The sequence below is a fragment of the Punica granatum genome, chromosome 5 (genome assembly GCF_007655135.1).
Source record: "Punica granatum isolate Tunisia-2019 chromosome 5, ASM765513v2, whole genome shotgun sequence".
Classification (NCBI taxonomy): domain Eukaryota; kingdom Viridiplantae; phylum Streptophyta; class Magnoliopsida; order Myrtales; family Lythraceae; genus Punica; species Punica granatum.
The window spans coordinates 11416391-11433623 of NC_045131.1; the positions used below are offsets into that span (position 1 = coordinate 11416391).

Sequence of the window (17233 nt, forward strand, 5' to 3'; positions counted from 1 at the left end):
TCTCACCATAGCTGTTAATGGGTCCCACCACCCCCACCCACAGAAACCCCATTCCCCACTCTCTCTCCTCTCTCTCTCTATATATATATAATTGTCCGGTTCCCTCTTCGCCCAAAACCCCCCGTCTTCCTCTTCTTCTGCTTCGATTATTAGATTGGAGGATTGAGAGCGGGAGGGAGGGAGAGGACAGGACGATAATGAAAGATGGTCGGACTGAGCGTGGTATTGGAAGGTCACCACCACCACCCCCACCCCCATCACAAGACCAGCGGCGGCCATTTTAGCAAGACCACGAAGCCCGACACCAGCAACAGCCACCCGCAGGTCATCAACAAGACCTCCATGTCTGCCATGGCCATTCACTCCACAAAACTCTCTCCTCGATCGTCGTCTTCATCTTCTTCTCCTTCTCAGCCGAGCTTCCCCGCCCCCGCTTTCCTCGAGAAATGCTTCCTCTGCAAAATCAAGCTCCTGCCCGGCAAGGACATCTACATGTACAAGTAAGTGATCCGTTTACATTCCTTTCACCCTTCGTTCGTGCTTTTCGGGATGGGAAACGGAAAACCCGGAAACCGATTTACGATGTTTTTGCTGATGGGTGGATGGGCAGAGGGGACAGGGCGTTCTGCAGCGTGGAGTGCCGGTGCCGCCAGATTTTCATGGACGAGGAGGAGACCCTGAAGAAGGAGAACTGCTCCATGGCCGCAATCAAGCCCGCCGCCGCCTCTTCGACGTCCTCTTCTCCCTCCTCCCCGGCGTCCTCCCGCCACCGCAGACCCGCCAGGAACCACCGCCCTGGCGGCTTCGCTTACTGATGATGCGGTGCGTGATTATATAAGTGTTTGAGTTGAGACCCAAAGGAAATTTGATCAGAGTTCTGAAATACCTCCAAAAAGAGAAATTCGGGCTTTGCTTGTTTTGTTTGGGGGTTTCGTCTGTGATTGGAACGGAGGAACAGGTGGTCTGCCGATTTTACCCCTGGCATGATTTTGTAATGACGGAGGTGTCCCAGTCCGGTGCCCTCTTCTTGTTTTTTTCCCCTAAGGTTGTTTTGTCGTTTAGCGGAATATCTGCTTCCTGGTATGAAGCCAAAAGGACGTTTTAACTTTTTCTGCTGACTGACGGACTGTCTGTATTAGTGACTGAGTGTGAGCCTCCGTTGGTTTTATTATTGGTCGGTTGACTCTTTTTTTTTTTTAATGGTTAGACCAACCAAAAAAGAAAATTAAAACAAATAAAAAACTTCTCTCATAATTTCTTCTTTTTTTTTTTTTTAAATTTCACGTGTGCGGACTGCGGACTGCTGCTTATCGCCAACACCAATTCCATAATAATTCTTAATTCACCCCCAAAAAAAAAAATTCCCCGAGGAAAACAATAATGTTCATACTCATTGTGTGCACAATTGAAAGAGGTGAAGTTTCAACTTTCAAGCAATGTAAGCTGTAATTTACGAATCATATGTGAAATCATGTCTAAAATGAAATATAACCTACCCTGTGCTCGAAAATGTTCGACTGCGACGCGGCAACGCATATGAGCACGGCGTCATATTGGGATATGGCCTTTTCTATTTCAGTATCATAGTTCTAATTCTCTGTGAATATTCATATTTCGAGTTAAAGGTTTTGTCAATGCGTTTGCCCATGCATCCACCTCTTTCTCCCCTATGATGTTTTTTAAATAAAAATAATATCTGACGGTTACATTAGCGACAGGACATGTATGAACTAATCTTAATTGCGTGTAAGGTCATAAGTTCTATTTTTCGCGCATCATTTTTAGATGTTGCATTATTTACTGTTGCATGCGATAGACGAGCGAGTGAGATGAGATTTTTCTCATAGTTTCAAATGAATATTTCCCCTTTTATTTTTTTCCTTTCGCTTTTGGAATTTTCGTTCCATATATTTCACTGAAAAAAATTCGATAAATAATAAGTTAGTGAAGAATGATGTCATAACTTATGAAAAATTCTAACAAAACGTCGAGTTAGAATGACACGCTTGGTATTTTTAGTTCAAATATTTATTATTTTAGTTTAAATATTTAGTACTTTTGCTATTTGTGATGGATTATAGAAAATACTAAACACTCCAACTGTAATACTAAACACTTAAATCAGAAGTAGAAGTAAAAAATATTTGTACTAATCACGATTACTAAAAATACGAAATCCTTTAACTGAAATGCTGAATGCTTGAACAAAAAATACCAAATGTGTTATAATGACTCAATGTCATGCTATAAAGATTATAACTTATAATCATCCTAGGATTTTTTTTTCCTAAAACTTTTTGGGCAATCAACTCGGGAATCATCGGACTAATGTTCAAGGGGGACAACGTCCATTTAATTATCTGGGACAAGAAATGGTGGGAATTTCGTACTTCTTCTTGCATAAGATACCAAATCAATCAATTAAATTAATTAAATGTTCTAGTTGAATACTTTAATAATCACCTATACATATATCTATTATATTCAGTGAAATTTTCCGTAAAGAGGGAAAAAGGAATTTCTCATATTGTAACCGTAAGAAAAGTTTCCAAAGATCAACCTTATTACTCTAAAAAAAAAGAGAAAAAATTCTCTCCTAAAAATTCGGTTAATTTGGAAAAGAAAAACTTCCCACTTTTTGAGTTTAAAAAATCGATTACATTGCAATTTTTTTTGATGTAAACCTGATATCAGAAAATCCAATTGAGTCACAACTAATCTAATCGAGCCAAGTCGATCCGCTAAGGGGTAAAACTCTTTCAGTGTTGACTTTCTCTATTCACAAGACTCAAACTCAAAAACTTACTTAAGGGAACGAACGTTGAATTACTTGAATCAACCCACTAGTATCACATTGCAATTTTTATTTAAAAAAAAAGAAAAAAGAAAACAACCCTTTAACAACTACCTCTGCATAGAAATAACTTCCTTCTTTCTAATTATTTTTAGAAGTTCTTTAAAAGTTAACGTTTTAATTTTGATGTGATATAAGAACCATGGTGCTAACTAGCAAAATTTCAAAAGGACAAAGGAGGCCTAACTCAATTATTAAATCGATACTCGAGTTTTTAGTGAGCCGCAAAAGCAATGTACTCGAATATATATGTCCACATATATATATGTGATGCAAAGTTTCATAGAAAATGATGGGCATCTTACAAGTGCTGGTGGGATTGGCAAAGATTACGTAGTGGGGGCAGGCAGCCTTTTAATTAGAACAATGCCTTCAATTGAATGGATTAGAAGTTAGGGAGAATTTCCTGCATTTGGGAATCGAACCCGATTAGCATATGGTCCCGACTAAGAATATTATCGCTAATTTCTTATGAGAATCATAGAAAAATGGAAATATTAATCTCTTTTATGAAAGCGACCCCACAGCTTGTTGGAGTTTACTATGTCTTTAGAATAACCACCCGACCGAATTTAAGCAACAGTGGTTGGTTTCGATTTCGTGCCATGAAACTTACTTTTTCAAATAGGTTAGGTCCCGTTTGGTAAGCGAGAATAGAATTGAATGAAATGGAATGCTTATTTCTTTATTTCACTCCATTCTCTTATATAGTATCACTTGTGTTAGTTGGAAAGAACATTTCTTCATTATCATATTCTTCCTTCATTTTGATGAAAAGAGCATTCCCTTATAAAACAAAGGGAATGGTCATTCCATCATTTCATACTATTAGTTGTGAAGTAACATATATGTACTTTTAATTTATAAATCTAAGAATATATATAACATGATATCTTGGTAAATACATTCAATATTATAATTATATTCATTCATTTTATAATGGTTATTAAAGGGAATTACAAATTTTCACTCAATATCATTACATAGCACTATATAAAATCCATTCCATTCAATTTCAGCGTACCAAACGGGACCTTATTGAAAAACCATTGTGCCCGATTTCAATAAAGAAATGGGTACTGAATGTTCTTTTGAAAAACTTACCAGGTCCTTTATTTATTGACATTATGGAGGATGTCGATTATGTTTAGAGTGTGTTTGGTTCCCTGAATTAAGATTGATGCGAGTCTCACAACTATAATCTCATCATAATACGAAAATTGTACGTGTTTTGAATTTAAAATATCTATCAATCACAGATGTAAAGTTTTGACTTAGAATAGCGATTATAATGATTAGCTTTGCAAATGCGGTAAAATATGATTCAAAGTCTTTACATCAAACCATATGCCCTTTACAAAAATAATTTTCTTTTGATTGTAGTAGAAAAATAAAATTATTCATTAAAGAGAGGGGTAGTGCAGTGATGTATACTCTTTCTTGATAACTAAGAAGGTCCAAGTTCGATTTTAGCGGGAATATCCATGCCTCTTTATTAACTATTAAGATTTTTATTTTCATTGTATTATGCTCATGAATATTCTTTCTAAACGAAAAAAAATGAAATTATTATATATATGTCGAGAAACAATTTGGTGAATATGTATATATTATAAAATATATAATTAAAAAATAATATGAAAAATATAAGGTAATTACTCTACTCTACGGGATGAAGACAAAATAGTTTGATAAATTTATTATTAAAAAATTGATCTTAATAATTGTTTGAAAAGTATGTGAGAAAATATATTATAAAATTAGAGAAAAGGTAAAAAATGAATAATTGAAAGAATTTAATATTAAAAAATTAATTATAATAATAGTTAAGAAAAAAGTATACGGAAAAATTTATTATTAAATTTAAGAAAAAGATAAAAAAAAATAATTATATTATTAAATTAAAAAAATTAAAGTAAAATAGAGTAAAATTATGACGTTGAAAGCAGACAAAGCCGTAGGAATCAAACCAGGCACATTTCCCATCTCGAATTTGTCGATTTGCCCTTAATCGGAAGCCCCGCGGATGGCTGAAAGTCTGAAACACAGAGACAATCTTTTGTCTGTTTTCAGAAAATAGAGGGTACAATATATATATATAGATGATTACATATCAGAAGAAAGAAGAGAAGAAGAGAGAATTATGTGTTGCGGATCTGAGTCCCCCCTTTCTGTGTGTAAGTTTCAGTGTAAGCATGGATTGAGTCCTTTCAGACTCATTTCTTCTTTTCTTTTCATGTTTTCTTTTGTTTTCATAAACATCATGTACTCCCTTCGGCCCATCATGGGCTAAGTGTTTGAATAAATCTTCCATGTTGATCTTATATTTATCTTGACAGTCTATGCATATCAGATCCTTGTTCTTTCTGTATTCCTGTGTTTATCCCTTACGACAGGTCTTGGGTTAAAATGGTATCAGAGCCAAGAGCGGGTAGGGATAGGATGTATATTCCTTTAAGATTCTCAGATTCAGTAAAACTCGTAGGTCATATCATCTAGGACCGCCTTCATGGCTGGTAGAAACTCATGTAGTGTTCTTCCTATAGTGTATTCTTGCATATCCTATACAATGAACTGAAGCTGGTAAACATAGTAATTAGGCAGCCATAGCGTAGGACTCTGTAGAAGTCTAGATCCAATATCACAATGAACTGATACTAGCATAAGAAGTAATGCAATAGGCTCTAATGTCCATCCAGTCGCTCTAATGGACCCTACACATTCACCGTTCATAGGAACCCGGGGGGAAGTCCTAAGGTGTCCCCGTTTTGTAAGTCCCGACGGATAGGGCAGTGTTCAGGGGAAAAATTGGATGCGATGGCCCGGTAGTGTTATGAACACCGTCTAAGTAGATGGAGGTTATCGGCTGGAGTAGAGTTATCCTTTGCATTATCGTTCATCTAGGAACAGCAGTTGGGATAGGAGATAGATCGATAGAGAGTCTTGCTGAGTTTGTCTGTCTACTATTATTGTTAAATCCAGGTACAGCAGTTGGGCGAGGTATGATTAAGGTACGCTGCAGGGAAACACTGTGTGAGGTGAGATTTCTGCCAATAAGGTATGTCTTAGACCGATCTTGATCTTGAGTGAAGCTGGGTAGGAGTATCTGATACGGTATAGCATCTTTGAACTGCTTTCTAGGCTAATGGTTCTATAGATCTGTAGAGCTTTCGTCTAGGATAGGTATGGAATACCCTAAGGATAGGGAACTGATATGCAAAAATATAGAAAGTCTTGATAAATGTTCGAGAGACTGGAAGGTTTATTGTTTTTGAAATATGGGTTTATTCAAAGTGATTCCTCCATATGCATGCGTAGGTTCCAACCATAAAATCGATAATTGTTCTGTCTATAAAAGAGGATCTTTTCAAGATAGAATTAGACAAAAAAATATCTGAAATAAATTCCCAGATAGCACTATCTGTGTCAGTTGTCCCTAGGGTAGACACAGTGGTTGAGGAATTTAAGATAGATTACGATAAGTTAAGGAGTGACTTCCTAGCACCCCATAATGACCATAAAAGGAGATGGCTCCATGAGTCTTTCTCTGAAGAATATACCAAGTCTCATATTAGGGCAGATTGGACAGCATTCGTGCTAAAAAACTCCAATAATATCCTATTTTGGGATTGGTTTGAAAATCATTTCGCACCTAAAAGAATGGTATGTGTAACTCAGAAAACCATAAAATGGGATCTTGCGAACGCAGACCCGGTTGAGTCAACGCACCCACCTTTAGGTACCATCCAAATAATCCATCAAAAAGCAGAGGTCAAGGCCTCTCCCTTCAAAGTAAAAGTGGACAATTCACTGGACCCCAAAGATATTAAAAACGTCTTTGAACAAAATAATTTCACAAACCAGTGTCTCCACACCATAGGTTCTCAGTTGGATAGGATAGAACAAGAAGTCACCAAGCCTGTTGCCTACCAGGTAGGGACCTCTAGTCGTCCAAGCCAATCAAGACCTTCACCCATAGAGCCTCTCAGAAAACCTCCCTTTAAACCTCATGAAATTCCTATCTCTAGGAAACAAGAGTTTAGGCAGGAGATAGAGAGAAGAATAAAAGCCATAAATCTCCAAGAAAATTCCACATTCACAAGTTTGCCCAAAATGGTCATCCCGAAAACTCCCCTCACAGGAATAGAGCCAGGAACCCCATTAAGAGCAACAAAAATCAAGGCACAAGAGTCTCAGGGCTCGAATGTCAACGCCATCAATAAAAATGGAGATTTAAATACATTAGTGTGGAAGGAACCCCAAAAACCCTCCTACACTACCATAAGTGCACCAGACCTAGTCTTGGAAGAGAAACCCAATATTGTCCAGAATAGGTATAGTGCCAATGCCATCTATGAGTGGAACATAGATGGGCAGTCTGAGTACAACATACTGAGCGTCTTGCAGCAAATGACGATGGTGTCAAATGCCTACAAGACCCAGACCCGATTGTCGGACCCAGCCATAGCACACATGCTTATAGCAGGGTTCACCGGCCAACTGAAAGGATGGTGGGATAATTACCTATCGCCTTTTCAACATAATGAAATCCTGACCAGCGTCAAGACAGATGAATCTGGTGAGATCATCTGGGATGCTAACAACGAAGACATCCCTGACGCCGTAGCAACTCTAGTCTTTGCCATCTCCCAACACTTCGTAGGAGACCCCTCTCACCTCAAAGACAAAAACCTAGAGCTGCTGTCAAATCTAAAATGCAAAAGACTGTCTGATTTTAGACAGTACAAAGATACCTTCCTCACTAGGGTCATGTCTAGGGAGGATTGTAACCAGCCGTTTTGGAAAGAAAAATTCTTAGCAGGTCTGCCAACCTTGTTAGGAGAACAAGTCCGAAACGAAATCAAATCCATAAATCATGGCCAGATACCTTACAAAGAACTGAGTTATGGAGAGCTCATCAGCTTCATCCATAAAGAAGGTATCCGAATGTGTACTCAGCACAAACTCCAAAAACAATTGAAAATGGAAAAGGCCCAGACCAGGAAAGAACTTGGCAGTTTTTGCCAGCAATTCGATCCCTCTTTTCAGGTCAACAAAAAGGTCGAAAAAACCAAAACCTGCAGTGGGGACTGCAGCAGAAAACATAAGCCCAAACATTTCATAAAAAGTCTAGGATTCCCTCAAAACCACAAACCACTGATAAGAGTGAGAAAAATCCAGCTCCTCTTTTAAGTGCTTCAAGTGCGGGAAAACTGGCCATACCCAGAGGTACTGCTACCTCAACAAAAAGATTCATCAACTCGAAATTGATGATGCCATAAAAGACCAAATCTGCAATCTGTTGATAGAGTCTTCCGACTCTGAGACAGACTTCTCAACTGCCAGCGAGGAGAGTTTGCAGATGGATGAACTTGACTGGTCGTCTGATGAACATTCGTCAGATGAAAAATCGATAAATGTCTTAACTAGGGATCAAGAATTCCTGCTCGGAATAGCAGAAGAAATCCAGAACCCTCTGTTGAGAACACAATATCTTGAGAAGTTGAATCAGGGCACTCTCGAAGGCGAGATCAAAACCCCTAATTACAACCTCTCTGAAATCCTTAAAAGGCATGATCAGAAGCGAGCTCATAAAACCTCGTTTGATGCCCAAAAGGAAATCGATAACTTGAAGAGTGAAATTGTCTGTCTCAAGTTTGAGCAACAACAGCACTCTACCATAATTGGAAGATTGGAAGAGCTATTTGCTGAGGCAGCAAAACCCTCAGAAAGCTCTGAACAAATCCTCAGGAAACAGGATAAAAACCCAGAGGAGACTCTGGCCCTGGACCAGCATAAAAATCTAACCATGATAGGAGAATTTTCTCCTAACAGATGGTTGATCAAAATCACGCTTGTCATAAACCATAATTTGTTTATCGATGCAACTGCTCTGTTTGACACAGGTGCAGATGAAAACTGCATTAATGAACAACTCATTCCTGCCAGATTCTATGAAAAAACAACTGAATCACTTTCTTCGGTCAGTGGTACTAAGCTCGACATCCAGCATAAATTGAGCGAGGTAGAAGTTGAACAAAATAGAGTCCGGTACAAAACATCATTCCTCCTGGTAAAAAACCTTAATCATAAGGTCATACTAGGAACCCCATTCATCCAGCTTTTAAAACCGTTTCTTGTCACTGCATCTGGCATTGAGACGCACAGGCTTGGAAACAAAATAAAATTTCATTTCATCTCTGATAAATGTGTTTACAAGATAGACTGATACATCTAATGCAGGAAATGGCCGTGGAATCTGCTCAAGAGTGGTTACACAATTGGCTATTTGAACTGTTGCAGGACGACAGTCTTGAGAAAATACAAAATGATATACAGGACGGGGAAACAGACTGTCTGGATCGTATTTATACGTCATATATCCATAATATCTGTGCCCTCATCAATCATCCTGTATCCTCTGTGTTGTGTGCATATTTCGACAGGCATTGCAAGAGAGTTCCTCCTTGCGATAAAAAACCCTGTTTTATGCATATAAACTCCACTTTAAAAACCCGGGGAGATTATGGGCTAGTCATTGGCCATTATCTCTACCAAGAACCAGTGGTGGTCGATTTAAATATAAATTTGCCATAACGATTGTTTCATGTCTACATACAGGAACATGGATTTCCCCTGGTTCGACCAGGTTGACAATGGCTCCTCCTCCAGGAGCAAAAAACATAATCATCAGGATCTGCCTCCAAAAAAGCGATTCTGCATAAAGTCCAACCTCACGGCTTGGCGGCCTGATCACAGGCAACAACTCATCTTGGATGATTTATGGGCTTCCATAAAGAATCCTCAAAAGGGTGAGGAATCCATAAACGCATTGGTCCTTCACATGGAGGAACAAGGCAACAGCAAAGCATCCTTGCAACAGGAACTTTGCCTGAAAATCGATTCGCTGCAACAAGAGCTATCCCTCCAAAAAGCTCAGACTCAAGTTTTCCTTCAAGACAGGTTAGTTGAGTTCGATAATTTCACAGAGCACTTTGCAGAAATGCAGAGAGAAAATCATGCTCTATTGAAAAAATTGAAAAAGAGTGAAAAAAGGAGAGGTATTCTTGAAAAAGAAAATGAAGGCTTTAAAAAAGAAATCAAAAGCCTCTGTGCGGAAAGAATAGAAGTCTTAGAGTTTTCTGAGTCCTGCCTCAGAGAAAAAGACGCTCTTGATAATGAAAATAAAAAATTAAAGCAGGATTTGGAGTCCCTATCAACTCCATCGATAAATCAGTCGTCTATACTTCCCCTCATCGGAAGTATGACTGAAAAAATGTTTTCGAAAAAACCCATTGAGGTAACTCTCAGTGGCATTTTCCCTCGAGCAGGAGAAATCCTGTTCCTTTCAAAACTTCCTGATGATATTGTCTTAAAAATTTCTGAGACGAGTCTTCAGGATTTTACTACAACCATGATTTCCTTCTTTCAGAGACTCCTCCAGTTCTGTGCTTGCTCACAAAAAGGAATTGACGGATGGTTTTGGAATTGGGAAAGAAAAAACCATTTTCAAAATAATTTTCCACAACCCTGCAATCAACACAGTGAAGATGATGCTTTTGAAAGGGCTGACATCTTACTCATGGATGGTTGCAGACATGTCCTGGAATTCTCGATCCCCAGGATAAGTTTTTATGTTTTTCCTTTCAAAGATAAGTTTTTTAAACACCATTTCGATTTCTGTGATCTCCTGAAATACGGAGTTCTCAAATCCATAATTATGAGACCAGAGGATGAATATCGGCCAGAGTATCAGTCCCTTTTTGGGAACAAAGCTTGGGACCTCATCAAAAAGTCCCTGCACCGATCTTCTAGCCTCTTCATCGGCATTGAATCTTCTCCACCAGAGTGGATTTCCCCCATAAAAGTCCAGCCTGCTATACATTACATCTTTATCTCTCCGGTAAGTTCCAGAAGTGTTCTCACCCCAGAGGCGAAGTTTTGGCGAGCAGATGGACAAATTGTTACTCAAATCAGCAAGTGGCGAGCTTGGGTTCAGGTAAACGAATGGCACTGGCGTAAATACCCAGAGCATATTCTCCAGTTCTCAGTTCAACGAGGAGTTTCTGTCGGATTCCCAAAGATATTATTGATTAGCCCCAGCAACCGAGAGCGTCCGCCCACTGTTCAAACACGTGGATCATTACCGGACAAAAAACCTTTCGGCTCAAAAGGCTATGCCCCGACATAATCAGCGCAATCTCCGGAAGCGTCCCACCACTACTCACAGTGGTACCATTACGGACAAAAAACCTTTCGGCGAGCGTGCCCGACATAAAGCAGCAACCTGTCACTATTTGCGACAAAAAAGGCACTGTAGCTACAGTTCTTCCACTGAAGTCAACAGTACCCCGCATGTGAGTGCACAGTGTAAAGCTGCACAGCGACAAGGCATCCACCACTGCCTATAAGAGGCCTCTTCCTCCAGCATCGAGGGGGGGACTCAGATCCGCAACACATAATTCTCTCTTCTTCTCTTCTTTCTTCTGATATGTAATCATCCGGCTCCCATACCTACATATATATATATATATATGTAGGTATGTACGTAATATTCTGGCCATTGAATTCGGACGATTCGCCTTGCTCCACATAGTGCTTCCTCTCGGACAAAATAGACGGTAGATGTGTTAAATTTCAGCACCAACAAGGACCTAACCAGCTTGCTGGCATTTTGATCGTAGAAACTAAATTAAGTGAAAAATATATATAATGCGACTAAAGCAGAGATTTTATCATATTAAATACGTGTATCTAAATGAGAAAGAGAATATAGCGCACGTTACTTAGTGATTAAGAAATTTTATATTCGATTTATGGACTACTTGTGTTCCTTAAATAGTTATAAGGATTAAAATATCTATTTTATCGTACTAGATTCATGATATTTACTCGTAATTGAAAAATATGTACTTAATAAACAACCTTGCCGGTATATCATATCTATTTTCTCGTAATATCATATATCAAAATCACATAAGTTAGTGATTTTTGAGTATATAAATCCTCGCCGCCACTGCCTGTATATCAAATCTAGGGAAAATTTTCTTTTTCGGTTATAAATCTAGTGAAACTTTTTAGATGCGATGATTTTCGCATTTGATTAATAGTGTAAAGGCTCCACAAAGTACAAAGATTATATGCGCACACATCGAATAAAAATAGATCGGGAACTAATCAAAAGGATCCGGAAGAAAATGTTAGCATGTGTCAGGGCCGTCAGGTCCAAATAAAATAAAGGGAATTGAAGTCGAAGGGTGGAAAGTGGGGAACAACTATTTTTCTGGCGAAAATGAAAATTTCATTTTTCATATTTCTTGTTAGGAAACCGTGTTAGGAAAGCCGCTCGATTCCGACTTGGACCCGATTCGGTTGGGTCGAGCAAATCTATTCAGAGCATGCCGAGTCTGTCAAAAATAGAGTCGTGTTGATGGCATCCTGACAATCGTAGGGGCCTTCCCCCCTCCTCCTCTCGGTCTCCAATGGATACGTATGGTGGCGACCTCCCCTTCCCTTCCAAGTCGCGCTCGATCCCTCTCCGACAGCATAGATTGTGGGTAGTGCAAATGTCGCTTTGTTTCTTCTTTGACGACGGCGGCTAAGATTCAGAGGAGGTGGAGACGATAAAATGGTACAGTGGACGCGCGCCCTACATCATGCCATTCCAGCCTAGCCTCTTCCTCTCCTCAGTGGCGGCTTCTCATCTTCGCAACTCCGTCATTCATCTCAATGATAACGTCCCCTACCACCACGAATAGGATCGTGATTCCTTCAGTCTGATCTTCCTTTTGCTAGTTCAAATCAATTATTTTATGGCTTGTCTTTTTATTATTGATTTGAGAAGGTTCGCCTCTTCTATTGACGGTCACTGGTTTGAACCGATTGAGGGAGCTCTAACTGCTTAGTCGCTCTAGTTCCCTAGGTTCGATTGTCTTGGGTTTGGTTTGTCTTGTTAAGGTTATGTTAATAAGATTGATTGACAGTCGCTGGTTTGAACCGATCTAGGTGCTCTAGCTTCTTAGCTGACTGCTTAGTTGTTCTAGCTCCTAAGGTTTGATTGTCTAGAATTTGTGATCTGTTGTGAGATCTTGCGTTTAGATATCGGCCCAATGCACCCTGTCTGTTCTACTTTTTTTTTTCGTGAAAGTGGAATTTCTCTATGGATTATGGATAAGGCTGGGGACCCCTCTTGGTGTACACTGGGATCCATGGTGAAATGTTACAAATAGGTCATGATTGTGATTAACGATTTCAAGATGATAATCTTCAATTGTGTTGCATTTTTTTTTCGATGTATATTTTCCTTTGTAAATTGCCCAGTAGATAAACTGTTATATCCCACTCTTGTAATATTCGGTTGGGCATTTTTCCCTTGTATATGTTTTTGTAGTGGATATATGAAGAATTCTCATGACCGTTTCAATAAAAACAATTGTGTTAGGAAAGATATTAAAAAATGGAAATATAAGAAAGAACGGATGTTTGGCCAACTTTTCCTTGTCTAAGTTTATTCTTCATTCTATTTTTAGTACTGCTAGTTATGGATCCCACGCTTCGTGGCAGCATAATTCGTTAACTTGATATGTCACTCTTCTCCAATTATTATTATAAAGAGAAGAAGTAATTGAATAAATTTGTCATAATTTTTGTCTCGTATACAAATATCATGATACTTTTAAGATAAATTAAACTTACATATAAAATAAATTTTAAATTGAAGACATTTGATAAAGTAGGAGTTCGCAATATATTCTTAGAGTACGATAGATTAAATTGGTATAACTAAAAATGAGAGTCAAATTTATATAGAAAAATATAAAAGAATTCTAAATGTGTTTATTATCGAATTTAGGCAATTTTTATATTGACTTATAAAATGCTTCAATAAGAATAATGTTAAAAATATAATGACGTATAGTATTCTGGGAATTCAAGTCCCGGAAAGTATACTTATTGAGAGAGAAAATAACATTTAATACTAAATCTTTCGGAATTGCAAGAGTAATGTCTTTCATAATTTTGAAAGTTCACACGACAAAAAGATGTAACAATGTAATTTCATAAATAAGATACTGAGAGAAAAGTTTAGGAGTTGTGGATAAAATTTGAATCGCTAAGGATTTAAGAACTAATCAAGTATGGAAATTTTTATTTAATAATTAGCCATACTATATATTTTCTCAAATTTAGGCTTTATAATAGCTAAAGTGATTAAAAAAATATAGAAGAAAAGAAACTGGTTAAAGGGGAGAAAAAAATAAAATATTGTATCAATATAGTAGTTGAAAGGGAAGGAAATAAAATAGAGACCACTATCACTGTCATCCCCGAATTTTTTTGAAGCCAGCACTTTAGTCCTCAAATTACAATAGACATGGCAACTAAGTTGGCACTCACGGCGTTAAGAATATAACATTTTATAATCCTGCCCACGTAGCTAAGGCAAAACGACACCATTGCTCGGTCTTCCATACACCCTCATCAAACGGCGTCGTTTTTTGCTACACCAACACTATCAAAAACGGCATCGTTGCTCTCTCTCTCTCCTAATTCCCAAATTTCGTTCAATCAGAAACCCTAACCCCCAAAGCCCGACATCAAAGAGCAGGGAGAGAAGAGCATTGCGATCGACAAATTGACGATAACCATGAGCTGCCACTCTCAATCACCGTGTCAGTGTTGTAATCGAGCTTGCAGGTATGATGATTATGCTAGAGATTCGACCTCCTAATCAAAGAGCACTCCCTATAGCAGTTTGACCAATTCCAATGAAAGTATCATTTGTCATTGTGGCCGAATAGCACCTGAGGATTACTTTTAGGACAAAATTGAATCCTGGAAGGGCATTTTATAGATGCCCACTGTGGGGAAACAATGCATTGTGCTGCGGCTATTTTCTTTGGGAGGATCAGCTAAGCTTCTCAAATGAGAGGTTGATTGGTCAGCTTAGAACGATGAATGTGCTAGTTCCACGGGGTCAACGGAAGCGAAAAGGAACAGAAATTCAAAATTTCCTACCCGTGAAACTAATTCCAAGACCTACTAGAAGAATAAGAGTAAATAAAAGCGTACCTGGAATATTTAAAGTTGTCGACCGAGCGTCCCACGCGTGACGCCTCTACTGGTATCCACACCGACTTTGTCGACGAGTTTTCGAGATCGGCGGTGCTAGCGACCAATACTCGAAAGAAATACCGATGCAACACCCGAAATTTTTAGACTAATGGACCTAATTTGAATTGAACAATTCAATTCAAATTATTTATACTTTATATGCATACACATATATGCACGCACACATATATGTCTCTGCACATATAATTATATGTGTGTGCTTTTATATATATAAAAGTATATGCATATACACACATACATGCATACATTCACACACACATTATATATATCAGTACATGCACACTATCCCCTTTATATAAGCAATATGGGGGGAACAAATTGAAGTTCCCACCGATGTGGGATTAGCATTAAATTGCTCCTCACATGACATGTGTCCATACACATGTCTATTAACATAAAAGCCATGTGTCACCGTATTAATCGTGCATCAATTTTGGTCCATTTAATCTAATAAATCGAGTCTAATTAATAGACAAATTTAATCTCATTAAATATCCGATTAATCGTCGCACCATAAATCATCTAATCTCAATTAGACGTTTTTATTATTTCAAAATATCTCGTCAATTTAGTCGTAGTGTGTGACCCTGTAGGTTCCCAATTACGTTGATAATAATATCGAAATCTCTATTTCAATATTATAAACAGTGAGCGGCATCTAGCAATGCATCACTGTTACTCAAGTAATCGGAAAGTCAATTTCTCGACGAACCTTGTGACCTATATTACTGTGTAATATAATCCATTGTCCTCTATATCTCTATTGAGCCCAAGGCATGGTCGATGACATCCTTGTATGGCTCAATATCTCTCTTTCTTGGTTTACCGGGTAAGTCTATCAGAACAAATGAGCTCGATATCGTTATATCGACTCATTTGGGTATGCATACACTTTTAGACTTAACCACCAAGTGGCCATGAGATATCACTCCCGTTTCGTAGGAGGGACAAATCCTATCTTGGTCACTCACATTCTTTTTCCATGCTTTGTGGCATACCCAATAACTATCTTTATAACCAGCCTGTTACGGTGGCGTTTGACAGTATCAAAATATACGACATTACATGTAGGAATCCATGGTGACCTCAAGTCAAAGGACCATTACACTAAAGTCACTTTGAGATATGCTAATGACAGTCACGTAACAACCCATGTAGCAATCTCATGGCGGATCAGTCCAATACACATTACTCTTAATGTATACATGTGGTGTGATTTGATATCTCCATATCCATGACCTGTGAGACTTGGTCATCAATCAACACCCACACTAGTCTAACCGTATTATCGTTGTCCTAATTAACGATAATACTTTGACTATGGACATTTAGGAATAATGTTCGGTAATTATAGGATCTCACAATCAAGTCACACTTGATGCCTATTGAACATACTATTCCAAGGACATTATTGTGTAAAATCATATTTAGCGCAATCTACACAATAACAGATATGCCTCGTAATATAATGAAATAGATATCATATTACAGAACTGATTATAGATTGCCTCTAGGGCACACATCAATTCCCAACAGAATGTTGCCAACGAAAGAGAGCTGAAGGGGCTTATGGTTCTATGTTTAATTTTGTCAATGTTTGTTATTGTATTAGCTATGAAATTATGAAATTAGATGGAGTTTGGTCTTTTGGCAGTGGTGGAGACAAAGGTATGTTGTGTTAAAGCAATTACAGGAGGATTGGTGATGATAGCGGTTTGTTAGTTGCTGAAATGAATTGATTGTTGTGTAAACCTTGTAGCTATATGTAATGAAGTTTGGGTTGGCATCATTTGTTCAATATCATTGTGTTTGGTTTATCGTTTTGTTAGCCAAAACATTTGGCATCAACTTTACTTGGCAAATTGAACATTACAACTTGGCAAACTGAACATTACAACTGTACTTGGCATCAACATGTTTTGACTACACAACATTTACAAATATAAGTGTTCAAACTAACCTGTTTTTATATATTGATAGTCACAAATAGAAGTGTTCAAACGGTCAGATAACCATTCACAAGACCACAAAATGAAGCACCAACTAATCTACAAATGACCACATGACCATCACTATAGTTGCACTTTCACCAAGTAATAGATAGTGACCTATACAAAAGAAAAAGTAATCAGAAGTATACAAAAGCACTTTCAGTCACTTCATCCTGAGAATACCAAAATTGTCTGCACATCAAAGTCTGCAATTTATACCGAAAAGTAACCAAAAAAGTGTTCATTCACTTTA

At 38.1% G+C, this 17233-nt stretch overlaps 1 protein-coding gene across 1 annotated transcript; it reads left to right on the plus strand.

Annotated features, from left to right (window-relative positions):
• Positions 1 to 98: 98 nt before the first annotated feature.
• On the plus strand, positions 99 to 1173 carry LOC116208852 (FCS-Like Zinc finger 15-like). The gene is made up of 2 exons (XM_031542417.1): positions 99 to 500; positions 611 to 1173. Exons 1-2 carry the CDS (start codon positions 205 to 207, stop codon positions 813 to 815), a joined length of 501 nt encoding a protein of 166 aa, XP_031398277.1. The 5' UTR covers positions 99 to 204; the 3' UTR covers positions 816 to 1173.
• The last annotated feature ends 16060 nt before the right edge of the window (positions 1174 to 17233 follow it).